Source organism: Crinia signifera, chromosome 1 (genome assembly GCF_055691185.1).
Source record: "Crinia signifera chromosome 1, ASM5569118v1, whole genome shotgun sequence".
NCBI lineage: Eukaryota > Metazoa > Chordata > Amphibia > Anura > Myobatrachidae > Crinia > Crinia signifera.
Genome location: NC_139217.1, coordinates 274,091,487 through 274,108,269, shown reverse-complemented (window position 1 = coordinate 274,108,269; position 16,783 = coordinate 274,091,487). Strand labels below are relative to the sequence as shown.

Genomic DNA, 16,783 nt, shown 5'->3' with positions numbered 1-16,783 from the left:
AATACACACTATACCAAACAGATTGAGCAATAATGCACAATATGCTTCATAAACAGGGGCATTGTGCACATTAAAAATTTAAACCATAATGCCCATTACATGTTAAACCACACACAATAAAGTCCATTACGTATTATGCCAAACACCATAATGCCTATTAAAAATTATGCTACATAAGTGCTGCTTACCTACATGCTCATTGCCAGGGGTTCCATGCTCATTGCCATGGCTTCCATGCTCATTGCCATGTGGGATTACATGCTCATTGTCAAGGGGGAATACATGCTCAGGTAACTGGGGGACAGCCGCCGCCGGGCAGAAATGACAGCCATTGACAGTCGGGCAGAGAGCAGGGGGTTGCCCGGCTGTATTCAGAGCATGCAGTTCCTGGCTATTTGAAATAATACCCCTTTAACACCAGAAAATGCACCCAGGATTTACCCAGGAATATGGTCCCAGGATCATGCAGGGACATTCCCGGGCGGGCCCCTTTTACTCCAGCCTAGTCCCTGCATTTTCTGGTGTGAGGGGGAGAGAACCCCCCCCCCCCCCCCCTTTAAACAACCAGCTATATCTTCGTAACTAACTAACTCATTTACATGTGGGCCTCGAATGATTTTGGTCCTGTGAAACTGGGCCGTTTGGTTCCAGAGAAATCTGTCCTCAAACAACATGAACAGCCATGAAATTACATTTCAGAAATGAAAAAATTGGTTTACCAGCAATATCTCTAGAACTAATGAACCCATATGGACCAGCCTGGTATCAGATTGAAGGGCCAGCGATTTGGGTTCGACTGAGCTTCTGTGATGCCAGAGGGAGAAATGGCAGCCGTTGGAACTGGGTGGGGGTCAGAATTAGCAGGTCCTATGTTATCCTATGGGGAAACTGTTCCAGCTTTGCCTGGCGGTATCTCCAGCCTTCAGCTACAAAATGGGCCTATTTGGAAAGTGAGCCTGGAGCTGTAGCTCCATCAGGCCCATTGCTGGCCCTGCTTAAGGGCTCTACACATGGGGATATTTGCGGAGCTTTCGGGGGGAGATGCTAGATTGCTCAACACACAGTGATGTGTCAGCACTGTATGCTGAGCGATCTATTAAAGCCAGTGTTGTCTGATTAGAACACTGGCCCTGACTGATTGATAATTGATATTAATCGCCAGACGATTGCAATGCTGCGCATCGCCATGCAGGCCTGCTGTAAAGGAAAAGGTGTGATTTATGACCAACAGCAACCAACAGGTAAGATCAACTTTAGACGTGACAATTTGTTATGTACTGACTGAGCGTGGTAGAAATAACAGATTTATTTATTTTAAAGCTATGTATGCAAATGCTAGGAGCTTATTGACACTAATTGCAATAGTTAGAAGGATTGATGTGGATATTGTGGTTATTACTGAGTCATGGTGCAATAAAAATCATGACTGGGATATAGGGGGTTATTCTGGTTCACTCGCAATGGCGAATTCACTCTCTAATGGACAAAATCATGTGCACAGCAGGTGGGACAGATCGTTCATGCCAAACTAATCTACTTGGTTTCTATGAAGAGGTTAGCAAAAACCTTGATAATGGAAATGCTGTAGATGTGATTTTCCTAGATTTTGCTAAAGCCTTTGACACCGCACCACACAAGAGGTTGATAAATAAAACGGAGGACCTGGGATTAGGGGCAAATATCTGTAGATGGGTAGGGAACTGGCTGTGTAATAGAGAACAAAGAGTGGTTGTGAACAGTGCAGTTTCAAATATGATACCAGTACTAAGTGGAGTGCCACAGGGTTCGGTTCTAGGGCCCATTTTGTTTAACATTTTTATTAACGATATTGGGATAGGGTTACTCAGCAATATATCCATCTTTGCGGACGATACAAAACTGAGCAGAGTTATTAAATCATCAGAAGATGTCACCACGCTCCAAAATGATCTTGACAATCTAAAGGAGTGGGCAAAAAAGTGGAAGATGAGGTTCAATGTGGACAAATGCAAGGTCATGCACCTTGGGAGACATAACCAATGCTAATTATAACCTAAGCGGGGATGAATTGGGTAATTCAGTACTCGAAAAGGATCTAGGAGTCCAAATAGACAACAAACTAGGGTGTAGTGCTCAATGGAATATAGCAACTAAAATGGCCAATAAAACTCTAGCATGTATTAAAAGGGGCATGGAAACTAGGGATTCAAAAGTAATTATGCCTCTGTTCAAATCATTGGTTAGGCCGCACCTCGAATACGGAGTACAATTCTGGGCCCCACACTATAAAAAGTACATCATAGAATTAGAAAAATCCAAAGAAGAGCAACTAAGCTTATTAGGGGAATGGAGACTTTAAGCTACGAGGAGAGATTAAGCAAGCTGGGACTATTTACACTAGAGAAGAGACGTTTAAGGGGGGACATGCTCAACATGTACAAATATATCAGGGGCCAATATAAGGAACTGTCAAGCACCCTTTTTCTTCTAGACAGGAATCTAGGAGGAGAGGGCACGAGTTTAGATTGGAAGAAAAAAGATTTTGTTCATCTAGAACAGGCATGTCCAACGTTGGCCCTCCAGATGTTGTGAAACTACACGTCCCAGCATGCTTTGCCACAGTTTTGCTATTAGAGAATGCTAAAACTATTGCAAAGCATGCTGGGATGTGTAGTTTCAAAACATCTGGAGGGCCAACGTTGGACATGCCTGATCTAGAAGAAAAAAATTCTTTACAGTCAGAACAGTCAAACTTTGGAACTCTCTTCCTGAAGAAGTGGTGTCGGCAGACACTATAAATACATTTAAAATAAGGTTGGATAAACATTTATTGGTTAAAAACATCCACGGGTATGAATAAGTAACAATCTGTCTTAATATCAGAACATACTATACAACAAGGGATTAGCTACTATAAACATAGGTTGAACTAGATGGACGCAAGTCTTTATTCAGCCTCACCTACTATGTAACTATGTAACATGCAGAGAGAGTTATTTATTTATTTACAGTTTCTTATAGCGCAGCAGATTCCATTGCACTTTACAATAGTAGATAGTGATAAAACAAACTGGGTAACAACTAGAGATGAGTGGGTCCGTATCTCCGGGATCCGTCAGATCCGAATATCGCGATCCGAGTCTGGATCCGAGCCGGCTCGGGAGTTCCCACCTATAATCCAGACCGGAAATTCTCGCGGGATCTGGATTCTATATAAGACGCACGCGCGCCCCGCCATCTTTACTCCAGCATAGGAGAGGGAAGAGGGTGGTTGTGCTCTGTGCTGTGTGCTGTGCAATAATAATAATATATTATTTTGCTGCTGCTCACTCGATTAGGGTCTGCAGGGGCTGCTGTACACAAGTCCAGTGTCCAGGGGCTGTGTCCAGGGGCAGTGTCCAGTGTACAGGGGCTGTGTACAGGGCCTGTGTCCAGTGTGACAGGGCCTGTGTCCAGTGTGACAGGGGCTGTGTCCAGTGTACAGGATTTGTGTTTAGTGTACAGGGGTTGTGTACAGGGGCTGTGTCCAGTGTACAGGAATTGTGTCCAGTGTACAGGGGTTGTGTACAGGGGCTGTGTCCAGTGTACAGGAGCTGTGTACAGGAGCTGTGTCCAGTGTCTAGGGGCTGTGTCCAGGGGCTGTGTCCAGTGTACAGGAGCTGTGTCTCGGGGCGGTGTCCAGAGGCTGTGTCCATTGTCCAGGGGCTGTGTCCAGGGGCTGTGTCCATTGTCCAGGGGCTGTGTCCAGGGTGACGGGCTGTGTCCAGTGTCCAGGGGTAAGGTACAGGGGCAGTGTCCAATGTGACGGCTGTGTCCAGTGTACAGGAGCTGTGTCCAGGGGGGGTGTCCAGAGGCTGTGTCCAGGGTGACGGGCTGTGTCCATTGTCCAGGGGCTGTGTCCAGGGTGACGGGCTGTGTCCAGTGTCCAGGGGCAGTGTCCAGTGTGACGGCTGTGTCCAGTGTACAGGAGCTGTGTCCAGGGGCGGTGTCCAGTGTGACGGCTGTGTCCATTGTACAGAAGCTGTGTCCAGAGGCTGTGTCCATTGTCCAGGGGCTGTGTCCAGTGTGACAGCTGTGTCCAGTGTACAGGAGCTGTGTCCAGAGGCTGTGTCCATTGTCCATGGGCTGTGTCCAGGGTGACGGGCTGTGTCCAGTGTCCAGGGGCAGTGTCCAGTGTCCAAGGGGCTGTGTCCAGTGTGACAGGCTGTGTCCAGTGTAAAGTAAGAAAAATAAATAAAAGTAATAAATAAAATAAAAACACATTTTTGGAGGATGATGGAGGAGGAAATAGTGGGATATCAGCAACCTGAAGTGCTGAAGCTGCTACCACCAGTCATGACAAGGCCGATACCTCTTTGTATTTTTTGCTCTTTGGCGCATTTCTCTTTTTTTGGGATAGTTTATTAAACTTCCACCCTGTCTGCCCCTGCAGTGCCACTCTGCTTCCAAGATGTGCCAGGTTGGAAGTGTAAGGTCCACATGTATGTGATGCCCACTGCTGTCGCTTAGCTTAGTCATCCAGCTACCTCGGTATACCCTTTTGGCCCAACTACAGTAAATGAAAACAATTTTGTAAGCTGGGAAGTGATCAAAATTGACTAGAAATGAGTGGAAACTAATGTTATTGAGGTCAATAATACTTTAGGGGCAAAAACAGGCCCAAATTCTGTTATTTTAGCCATTTTTAGCATTTTTTCATAAAAATCCAGAACCAAAACCAAAATCCACAAGGGTGGTTTTGTCAAAACCAATCCAGATCCAAAACACGAAGGAAGATCCAGATAAAAAAACAAAACCCGAAAAAAACCACCGCACCCACCGCACATCTCTAGTAACAACAGACAGACTTGGAGGTTAGAGGGCCCTGCTGCAAGCTTACAATCTATAGGGATATAGGAGAGAAACACAAGGACAGGCACCAGTAATTGTATAGCAGCCCCACCAAGTTACAAGTCCAGAAGGGAAGCTATATAATACATAAGTGCCTCAGAGGGTTTTATGTAGAACTTAAATATGATAGGCTTGCCTATAGAGGTGAGTTTTCAGGGAACACTTGAAAGTTTGGAATCTAGTGGAGAGTCTTATTGTGCGTGGAAGGGCATTCCATAGGATGGGAGCAGCCTGATGAAAGTCCTGTGATAGTGAATGGGAGCTAGTGATCCGTGCGGCAGAGAGATGAAGATCTTGTGCAGAGCGGAGTGGTCGAGATGGGAGATATTTTGTGATAAGTAAGGAGATATATGCTGGTGCAGTATGGTTAAAAGCTTTCTATGCGAGTAGAAGTGTTTTATATTGAATACGGTAAGATACAGGCAACCGATGGAAGGACTGGCAGAGCGGATCAGCAGACGATGAGCGTCTTGCAAGGAAGATCAGTGGTGAGAGTCTGTTCTTGGGAAGACCAGTTAGGAGACTATTGCAATAATCAATGCGGGATATAATGAGTGCATGGATAAGAGATTTAGTAGTGTCTTGTGTGAGATATGGTCGTATTTTGGAAATGTTTTTTTAGATGCAAATAACATGATTTGGAGACAGATTGAATGTGGGGAATAAAGGACAGTTCAGAGTCGAGGATGACCTCTAAGCAAAAAACTTGTGGGGTAGGGTAGATTATCGAGTTGTCAACAGCGATGGAGATGTTAGGATGGTAACTGTTCTTAGTTGGCGGGAATATAAGTAATTCCATTTTGGAAATATTGAGTTTGAGTTGGCAAGAAGACATCCAAGATGAGATGGCATAGAGACATTCAGAAACTCGGCCCAAAACCACTGGTGACAACTCTTGGGTTGATAGATATATTTGAGTACCATCCGCATATAAGTGATACTGAAATCCAAAAGAGCTGATTAGATTGCCAAGAGAGGAAGTATAGATTGAGAAAAGCAGAGGACCTAAGACTGAGCCTTGTGGAACTTCGACTGACAGACTTAATGAAGAGGAAGTAGAGGCAGAGAAGTGAACACTGAAAGAGCGATCAGATAGGTAAGATGTGAACCAGGAAAGGGCTGTATCATTAAGACCTAGGGAGTGTAGTGTTTGTAAGAGAAGAGTGTGATCCACAGTGTCAAACGCAGCAGAAAGATCTAGAAGAGTGAGTAGTGAGTAATGACCTTTAGACTTAGCAGTTACCAGATCATTCACCACTTTAGTCAGTGCTGTCTCAATGGAGTGTTGAGAGCGAAAGCCTGACTGAAGCGGGTCTAATAGGGTGTGAAAGTTAAGAAAGTTTGTGAGACGAGAGTAGACAAATCTCTCCAGTAGCTTGGAGAGGCATGGGAGCTGAGAGATAGGACGGTAGTTAGTGAGAGAGTTAGGGTCAGAATTGTGTTTTTTCAGAATGGGAGTGATCACTGCATGTTTGAGCAGAGAAGGAAAAGTACCAGTAGCAAGAGAGAGATTGCAGATTTTAGTTAAGGTTTGAATAAGCACAGGAGATAGATTTTTAATGACTTGTGCAGGTATAGGATCAAGAGTAGAGGTAATAGAGTAGGAGGATAAGAAGAGTGTGGATACTTATTTTTCATTTGTGGGCTCAAATGAAGAGAAAGTGCCAGAGGGTGCAGGTGGGGTTAGATGTTGTGGAAGAGTTAGAATTTGGTGGGGTTTGTACTTCAAACTGATACCTATATTGCAGTGTAAAAATAAAGCAGACAGTATTTACCCTGCACAGAAACAAAATAAAACCCAAATCTGACTTTCTGCATGTTACATCAGCCCCACCTGCAATGCACATGGTTTTGTCCATTAGAGAGTGAATTTGCCTTTGTGTGTGAACAAGAATAACCCCCATACTGTAGCTATATCAGGGTACAATTTATTTAGAACAATATAATGGTAAGAATCTGGGGAGGGATTCCTTAAAGGGTGCATCCATTCAGCAATTGGTGAGAAAGCCCATTTGCAAAGATGTAGTATTAGATTTAATATTCAGAAATGGTGACAGAATATCAGACATATAAGATGTAGTATACGACTTCATATTCACTAATGGTAACAGAATATCAGGCATACAGGGGGGAATATAATAGGGTGAGAGAATCAGAAAATGAGAGATTTGGTAAGAAATCTCCAGTTTTTTTAAAGCTGCAATCATTTACACTGCAAAACCAGTTTGATTTTGCATTGTAAATGATTGCCACTTTAAAAAGCTGGAGATTTCTTACCAAATCTCTCACTTTCTGATTTTCTCATCCTATTACATTTCCCCCACAGTATGCAGTATGTAGGTGATAACCTAAAATCCAGTGACCATCAAAGAATTTGGTTTAATTTAAAGACCAACTCATGCCACACAAAAACAATGGTGTTACAAAAATAAGGAGATGTGTAAGCGAGTCATTGGTGGATTAGAGGAACTTGAAAGGAGTGCAGTAGTGGTGGGAAAAACTAAAATGTGCAAATACCAAAAGCAACAAACTTTGTATGAAAAGGATTAGGAAAAGCGCCAGTGAAAGGAAGCCAATATGGTTTCCAAAAGAGGTAGAGTATCAACTAGTATGAAAGCAAAAAAGATGGCTTAAAGAAAATACATACAAATATAAACTACTGTACAAATAGGTGTTACAAATAGGTGTTTCTTGCCAGATGGAAGGCGCTTCGAAGGTAATATGGGCCCTTATTCTGGTTGGTGCGGTCAGAGCCGCACACGGGGCTCCGACCGCACAAACCAAGGGCCGCCCACCAGACGGATCGCCACGGCCGTCCATACACGGACGGCTGGCGATCCGCACAAAAATGGTGGAGGCTACGCCTCCACCATGGTGGGAGCTGCCCCCTGCCTTCGATGGTCGACGACCATCGAAGGCAGGCCCGCACGCCGCGGCAGCTCCCGCAAGCTAAGACCACACGGACAATCGTCCGTGTGGTAGCTTGTATGGGGGCTGAAAGCTGACATCCGGCGACGTCAGCTTTCCGCCCCCATGTCATGGTAATGAGGGCGTCATGCCCTCATTACCATGCATACGCCCCGCGTTTGCATGGGAACGCCCATGAAACGCGGGGCGTACACATAGGGAAATGAGGGCATGATGCCTCTCACGCCCCTATACGCCCCCTTTGCGGCGGACGAAAGACGTCTGCGGCGAAGGGGGCTGCACATGCGCAGAATGACCTCTGCGCATGTGCAGACCAAAAACATCGGCGGTACGGCCGCACGCGGGCCGTACCGTGCCGATTAGAATAAGGGCCATGGTGTGGAAAGGCAGAAGCTGAGGAAAAAATGGCCCAGCCAGTAGATGAAGTAGGCAAAACATTTCTTTAGTGTATAGGTGGAATGAAAGAAGGAATAATAATAATAATAATAATAATAATAATAATAATAATAATAAAAAACAGAGATTGAGAATAAGGTTGAGGGAGACAAGGCAATAGCAGATCATCTAAATTATTATGTTTGCCCAGTAATCACTACAGAAGGAGAAGGAAAGGATCCACAGTTATGTTTAATGTACATTCATAAAAGTAATGCCTCCCATACACGGTCCGTTAATCGGATCTGTTGTGTGCTTAAACAGCACACATCGGATCGGATAGCATGCCTAGTGCATGCAGTGTGCATGCACTGCGATCCGATCCGATGTATAGCTAGTACAAAAAGTATGTGCAGCACAGGTAGGAGCTGATTGGCTGATTGTTTATCATTCTCCATTTTATCACTTTTGAAGCTTGATACATCTGGCCCTTAGTATCCAAGGGTACTAAAAGCTTAAAGATGTGCTGGTAGCACTGGCTATGGTATAAAGGGTCGACAGTCAAATGGTTGACATGGGCATGGTTGACGTGTAAATGGTGGAAAGAGGAACTAAAATGTTGCATAGCCTACATCAGGAAACATACCTACAAAGGCTAAAAGATCTAAACATGTATAGTTTGTAGTGTGGAAGGGAAAGGCTAGATATGATAGAACTCAGGGCCGGTGCTAGGGTGTTTGGCGCCCTCCTGCAAACTATAAATTTGCGCCCACCCAAACTTTACAAAGGGACAGCGCACACAGAAAGAAAGACGTGTGATCTCACAAGGGAGGGGCATGGCCAAACAATAGTACTCCAACTCCAAATTAAACCACACAGTAGCACAATCTTATTTACATTACACAGCACCATTGCCGTAACTAGCCATTTTGGTGCCATGTGTCATAAAGGGAATTGGTGACTACCCCACCACAACAACAAAAAAACAGGGAAAGTGCGCAAAAATGTAGGAGCGTAGCTTCATGGGGAAGGGGCGTGGTCACATAAAATTACCATTAACACCGTCATCCCCATAACACATTATGCTTCACAATTCAATGCCCATTACACATTATACCACATACAATAATGCACATTATACGTTATGCCACACATCATGATGCCCCTTACACAATATGCAGCACACCATAATGCCCATTACACATTATGCCACACACCGTAATTCCCCTTACACAATATGCCATGCACTATAATACCCAAATGACATTATGCTACACACAGGGCCGGAGCTACCACTAGGCAGCTTTAGGCAGCTGCCTAGGTCGCAGGCCACTGGAGGGCGCCACTAAATTCCCCAACATTTTATTATAATGATTTTTGTGGCATCCACGTTTCACCCAGCACCCAGAAACAGATATCCAGCGGTGTGGGCAGAGAGAGGGAGAGGAGGAGGCAGCGGGCAGCCGGGCTAGGAGAGAGAGGAAAGTTATACTGTACAGCAATCTGCGGTCCTTCAGCCCCCCTCCTGCCAACCCCTTATCAGTTTGCAGCTCCAGTTCTCCGTCGTCAATATCGCCCATCCATCTCATAGCAGCAGCAGCGCAGCATCCTTTACCATCTGCGCGCCCTTTAGCAGAGGCAGTGCCGCCGTCATCAGTCCTGCCCGTTCCACAGCAGCAGTGTCCTCCTGTAAACCGTCAGCCAGTGCACCCTAACAGCAGCAGTGGCGGCGCTGCCGTCATCAGTGCCACCTTCCCATCTTTCAGCAGCAGCGTCAATCTGGCTGCCAACGGTGGTATGGAGCTGATTGAAGGGGGGGGGGGCGCAGCTGGCAACAGTTTTGCCTAGGGTGCAACAAAACCTTGCACTGGCCCTGGCTACACATGATGCCCTGAGTACTCCTGCATATGCCCACATTAGTAGCATTGCTTATTCATAATGCCCATACCATTTTCTGACATTAGTAGTGCTGCCAATACACCATTAGTGCGTAACCATATGCCCACACCAGTTGCTGACATTAGTAGTGCTGCCAATACACTGCCCACACCATTTGCCGACATTAGTCACACTGTGTAATTATATGCCCACATCAGTTGCCGACATTAGTAGCACTGCATAACCATAGGCCCACACTAGGTGATGACAGAAGTAGTGCTGCCTATACACGTGCCCACACCAGCTGCCGGTAGTAGTAGCGCTGCCAATACATATGCCCACACCAGTTGCCGACATTAGTAGCATTGTGTAACCATATGCCCACACCAGTTGCCAACATTAGTAGCATTTTGTAACCATATGCCCACACCAGTTGCCGACATTAATAGCATTGTGTAACCATATGACCATACCAGTTGCCGACATTAGTAATGCTGCATATGCATATGCTCACACCAGTTGCCGACAGTAGTAACGGCACTGCCTATACATATGCCGACAGCAATTAGCCAACATTATTAGTGCTACCTATACATGTGCAGACACCAGTTGCCGACAGTAGTAGTGCTTCCCATACACATGCCCACAGTAGTAGTGCTGCCCATACACATGCCCACACCAGTTGCCGACAGTAGTAGTGCTTCCCATACACATGCCCACAGTAGTAGTGCTGCCCATACACATGCCCACACCAGTTGCCGACAGTAGTAGTGCTTCCCGTACACATGCCCACAGTAGTAGTGCTTCCAATACACATGCCCACAGTAGTAGTGTTTCCCATACACATACCCACAGTAGTAGTGCTGCCCATACACATGCCCACACCAGTTGCTGCTGACAATAGTACACTGCACTCACAGTTTACTCTCCTGGCAGGCTGCAGTTCATCCTCATCATCCTGTTTCCCTTTGTCACCACCAGTCTGGCTCCTTGTAGCTCCGCCCCTTCTGTCCAGTGTAGCCACGCCCCCTCCATTTGTGTAGCCCCGCCTCTTATCGGTCCATGCTGCTGAGCTGCAGCTGAGTGACTAGGCTGATGTTTAGGTGCCTGGAGGGAGCTCTGTGGTGTCGGCGCTGCTACCTGTCATGCAGTGTGACAGGCGCAGCAGCAGCCGGCAGCCACAGAGGACAGCAGGGGATGCAGAGCAGGGACAGCGCCTCTCCTGCCCAGCGCCTACCTGCTTTGCATCCTCTGCTGAGCGGGTAGCGCCGGCCCTGATAGAACTTTTCAAATATGCCAAGGGTTTTTGCAAATTACAGGTGCATATCCCCCTTCATTGGCACCTTACCCTCCTCTCCATGTAGGAACCATTCAGCGGCGCTTCTGGTGGTGAGTATGCCGAACTTCTATCCTCACAGTAACTGCCTCTGCCATAGCCTAGCTAGTTCTAATCCCCTCCTACGTAACCTAACCCTTAAGGTGCGTACCCACGGTACGATTCATGTTTCGTACGATATCGTATGCGATTTCACGGGAACGCAGTATAGGCTAAAAACCATCAGATTTGGACTGAAAATAATGTACGATCTGCAAACGATATGGTATACGATCTGACGTCACAGCTTTTTGGCTAGATCCTGAACGATCACAGTGTTTGCATAATGGGCAGGGATTTGAAAAAATAACAAAGCCCTCATTGGCAGGCTGTACAAGTGGGTGTTTGCAGGGTTGTATAAAGGCTCAGCAGCCATTTTAAAAATCATTGCATTTCTGCAGAGTGACTAGTTTGTATTTCCTCATCAGGTTATTGCAGCTAGTGTGCTAATTAACATTTTACAAGCTCAATAATGGATACTTTCCATTGCAATATGCTGGCAGCATATGCAGGAGCTGCTGTGATAGCAGAAAGGGAGAGCTCTAATGTTGAGAGACGAAAAGGCCCCAATAGGGCAAGGCGATCCTGCTGGACCAAGCATTGGCTTCTACAGAGGGAAACTCTCTCTCATATGCCACTACTTGTCCAGATTCGTGAAAACAACCCTGCAGACTACCGTAACTACCTGCGGATGGATGACAGTACATTCCAGGAACTGCTGGGACTGGTGAGGCCCTATATCCAAAGACAGGATACCACCATGCGGAGGGCAATACCTGCAGAGGACAGGCTGATCGTCACTCTGCGTTTCCTGGCAACAGGTAGATCCCTAGCGGATCTGAAGTTTGGGTCCTTGATTTCTCCTCAGGCTTTGGGCCGTATAATTCCAGAAACCTGCAGGGCCCTATATGCTGTCCTCAAGCCACAATACTTGAAGGTAAGGACAATGTAAAAGTCACATTAGTTGTAAATATGTATTCACAGCATCCTCTGTACAGTATATGCTAATGCACATGGTCCCATTGTGTTCCCAATTAATTGCTTTATTTGAAGTGTCTTTTGTTCTCTATGTGTGCTCCCCGCATGCTCTGAAAGCAGCAGCAGACATATACCTAGAGAAATGAGCACACACCGAATACATTGTTTAATGTTGTAAAATCTGTAATAATCCAGACGCCGCTTAACATTGCTGACCACCCCAGCGGCAAGGCTTACGGAGACGAGGAGGGGGAGAGTTGGGGTGGGGTGGCCCGTAACTGTGTGGTGGTTTTTTTTTGGGGCAGGAGAAATGTGGCCAGGTTGGTTTGTTGTACCCTAGTAAAACACAACAAGCATGGGCTTAATACAGGCCTGCCCAACCGCTGCCTCTCAAGATGTTGTGCAACTACAAATCACATCATGCCTTGCCACAGTTCAACAATAAAGAAAGGTAGTGTTTAAACTGTGGCAAGGCATGGTTGCATTTGTAGTTTGCCAACATGTGTCCATCCTTAATATATATCATACATGGTTTAATTATGTGTAGAAGTGTGTTCTGCCAATCAAATGTCCTCCTTGGAAAGGCTCAATAGTGAGCATCAACAATGAAATATGCTATAAAGTTATGTAAATATAAACCTCAACTGAAATTCATTTTTCTTCAAACTTCTTTTCTAGTTTCCTACTACCCGTGAGGAATGGCAGGGTATTGCGGCTGATTTCGAGACCAGATGGAACTTTCCAAACTGCGGAGGGGCCATCGATGGGAAACATGTCCGCATTACACAGCCACCCAAATCTGGTTCCTTGTACTACAACTATAAAGGGTTTTTTAGCGTAGTACTGCTGGCGATAGTGGATGCCAATTATGAATTTGTTTATGTGGATGTGGGTAAAAATGGCAGGGCATCAGATGGAGGTTCACTGAAAGACACTCTATTTTACCAGCACCTTGCCACAAAGCGCCTAAACCTCCCTTCCAGTGATGAATGCAAAAATGGACTAAATTTTGTATTCCTAGCTGACGAGGCATTCGCACTCCATGAGCACATCATGCGGCCCTATCCTCAGAGAGTGCTTAATCAGGAGCGTCGTATTTTCAATTACAGGCTTTGCAGGGCGCGACGCACTGTGGAAAATGCCTTCGGCATAATGAGCAATAAGTTCAGGATTTTCCACAGTGCAATCAATATGCGCATTGACAAAATCCAATGGATAGTGCTTGCAAGTTGTGCCCTGCATAATTTTTTGAGGCGCAAATCAAGACACGAATTACCTGTAGTGTCAGAACCAAAACCAGCACAGCAGTCACAGGACATCGATGGGTGGACCTCGCTTAATGCAAACCCACTGGCACATGGGTCATCACAGCGTGCAAAGCAGGTCAGAGACCAATACCTGGCCTACTTCAATGGAGAGGGTGCATTGGACTGGCAGCTTCAAGCAATTGCCTGATACAGAACCTGCTATTTGTACATTTTTGTTCATGATACATTACTTTGACTGAAATGTCCACAAAAGTTGCGTGTGTTGTATTTTTTGAACAAATGCTATGTTTCAAGTATTAAATAAGTTTAGCTTTGTATTTTATAAAGTTTGTTGTATGTTACCCAAATGTATATTGTTTTTATTGTAAACCCAACTGTGATAGCTGAATGCTAGTGTACACAGATTATCTCGTAGTTATGAATACCTTTGAGGAAAGCACTAATTTATGAGAACAACAAAATTTTGCAGAAAACAATATTTATTGCCCTTTCCACATAAAATTGCAACCAGGCAATGTAGATTTTTTCTTTACAAAATAAAATTAGGTCCTTTGCACAAAAAATTGCAGCCAGGCAATGTAGATTATTTCTTAACAAAATAAAATGAGGTATGATTTGTTTTCGGATCATAAAAACAAAGCTTCAAAGTGAACTTTCCATCAATCCACATATCACTACTTTTTAACCGCTCAGTATTAACTTCAAGATATCAGGAACAGAGATATCTTAACTACCCAAAGGGACTGCATATATTATAACATTTACAACTTGTACAGATCAGGCTCACAAAGGAGAGTGGCCTGTGCACCCACCCATACAGAGGGGGTACCACTCGGGCCGGGAGTGGAAGTTTGATATTGGGGCTGTGATGAGGTAGCACTGGGGCTACAATACAAGGGTGGGCTTGTATGTTCAGTAAAACTTGGTGGTGGGTATGATGTGCGAGATGGGTATTGGTTAGGGGGAGGACGTTGGCCTTGCTGCGTTGTATATGATGCTGATGATGCAAGGTTAATATCACGCCTTAATTCGCCACTGCGTCCCCGTATCATCAGATCATATACAATCCTCTTGAAATGGATGCGCTGGTCTGGTACCATTGCCTCCAATTCCTGTGCAACATGTGTACCAAAAGCATTGAATTCATTGGGTAACTTATGCAGAACCTCCTCTGCACTTTGGAGAAACCGCTCGGCACGGTTTGGTGCTGAACTTGAGGAAGCTCTAGACTTGATTGTGGTGAGGGTCCTCTTGGGTCTTGACGGAGGTGTGCTTTCCAACACCACAGCAGTCTGCTCGGCTTCGGTTTGTTGGGTGTTGGGTAGCTCTGTCTCCGCATCCGAAAGAGTGACCTTGAATGTGCACAAAATTAAACTGTCAATAACAAATTATAATCAAGCTAAATAACACAGTAAATAATATTATGTATAAACTCACCACGTTGCCATTATCTGTTTCCTCCTCTGGCAATAGCCCTGGAGAGACTTCCATCATTGAACACTGTGACTGACTTAGGGGGTCTTGATCCTGTAGGAAATGGAGCTGATCATAGTACCATAAAGATGGTTTTTCAATCTCCTCTACCCCGGCTCCAGAGCGTTTGGAATCCTCATATTTCTTGCGTTCTTTTAAGTATACTGTACGGAAATTTTGAATCTTCTTTTTCACAAACTTTATGTCGGCAGAAGCATTTATGCCTTTGACGTATGTCAGCATTTCCTGCAGTGCCTTGTTGCGTTTCTCCTTATTAGCATAATTTTTGTCCTTGACCCGCCACAGACACTCATTCGCCTCATACATGTCCAGAAATCCTGTCCAAAATTCCTGGTTTGGGGTTGCCATTTCTTAAACAAAAAAAAAAAAAAAATTAATATAAACACAACACTGACATCACATATACTGTAATAAAGCACTTTCTTCACGCAGCTCTCCATCCCCTGTGATAATGCAGCCTCACCCTCCATCCCCTGTGATAATGCAGCCTCACCCTCCATCCCCTGTGATAATGCAGCCTCAGCCTCCATCCCCTGTGATAATGCAGCCTCAGCCTCCATCCCCTGTGATAATGCAGCCTCACCCTCCATCCCCTGTGATAATGCAGCCTCAGCCTCCATCCCCTGTGATAATGCAGCCTCAGCCTCCATCCCCTGTGATAATGCAGCCTCAGCCTCCATCCCCTTCATGCAGCCAGGTCCCCCATCCCCAACCAAGCACCATTTTCATGCAGGCACCCCCACCTGCCCCTTGATGTATGCAGGCGACCCCTCCCAAACAAGCACCATTTTCATGCAGGCACCCCCACCTGCCCCTTGATGTATGCAGGCGACCCCTCCCAAACAAGCACCATTTTCATGCAGGCACCCCCACCTGCCCCTTGATGTATGCAGGCGACCCCTCCCAAACGAGCACCATTTTCATGCAGGCACCCCCACCTGCCCCTTGATGTATGCAGGCGACCCCTCCCAAACGAGCACCATTTTCATGCAGGCACCCCCACCTGCCCCTTGATGTATGCAGGTGACCCCTCCCAAACGAGCACCATTTTGTTGCACGCACCCACACCGCAGCTGAAACACCCATGACAAAATGTACTTGCTTTTTTCCGTGTCTCCAGCTCCTCGTGCCTCCTCTGGGTGTGCGTGCGCCGTGCTTTTTTCCCTGTCTCCAGCTCCTCGGGCCTCCTGTGGGTGCGTGTGCGCCGCGGAATGGCTGATGGGGAGTGTCTGGGCAGTGTCCAGGAAGTGGCCAGGGCGTGCCGCTGATGACGCGCTTGTTTGCTAGAAAGCATACGATACAGTGTGCCGTACGATATGCACTGTATCTTATGCTTTCTAGCCAAAATTCAGTTGCATGTTCACCCGACCAGCTCCCTCCCAGACGACCGGCGGGAGCGCGCATCGTACGTCGGATAGTGCGTACACACGGTAAGATATAGTGCACTATCTAGCATGCAATTCGAAACTAGCTAGATAGTGTGCTAGATTTTGCACTATATCTTACCGTGGGTACGCACCTTTACTCATTGCTGCTTTTACCAATGTTCCAAATGTTGACAATCAATACTACTAATAATATTTGTTTTACTACTTATATAATATTTCATTTATACTGA

The 16,783-nt window shown here is 45.8% G+C and overlaps 2 protein-coding genes across 5 annotated transcripts in view; one reads left to right on the top strand and one right to left on the bottom strand.

The window, feature by feature from the left end:
* Positions 1-16,783, top strand: part of SVEP1 (sushi, von Willebrand factor type A, EGF and pentraxin domain containing 1) — a 323,106-nt gene that overhangs the window by 4,306 nt on the left and 302,017 nt on the right. The window lies entirely within an intron of this gene.
* LOC146028384 (uncharacterized) lies at positions 14,433-15,701 on the bottom strand. The gene is made up of 2 exons (XM_083158308.1): positions 15,109-15,701; positions 14,433-15,023 (listed from the first exon to the last, which is right to left on the bottom strand). Exons 1-2 carry the CDS (start codon positions 15,511-15,513, stop codon positions 14,433-14,435), a joined length of 996 nt encoding a protein of 331 aa, XP_083014434.1. The 5' UTR covers positions 15,514-15,701.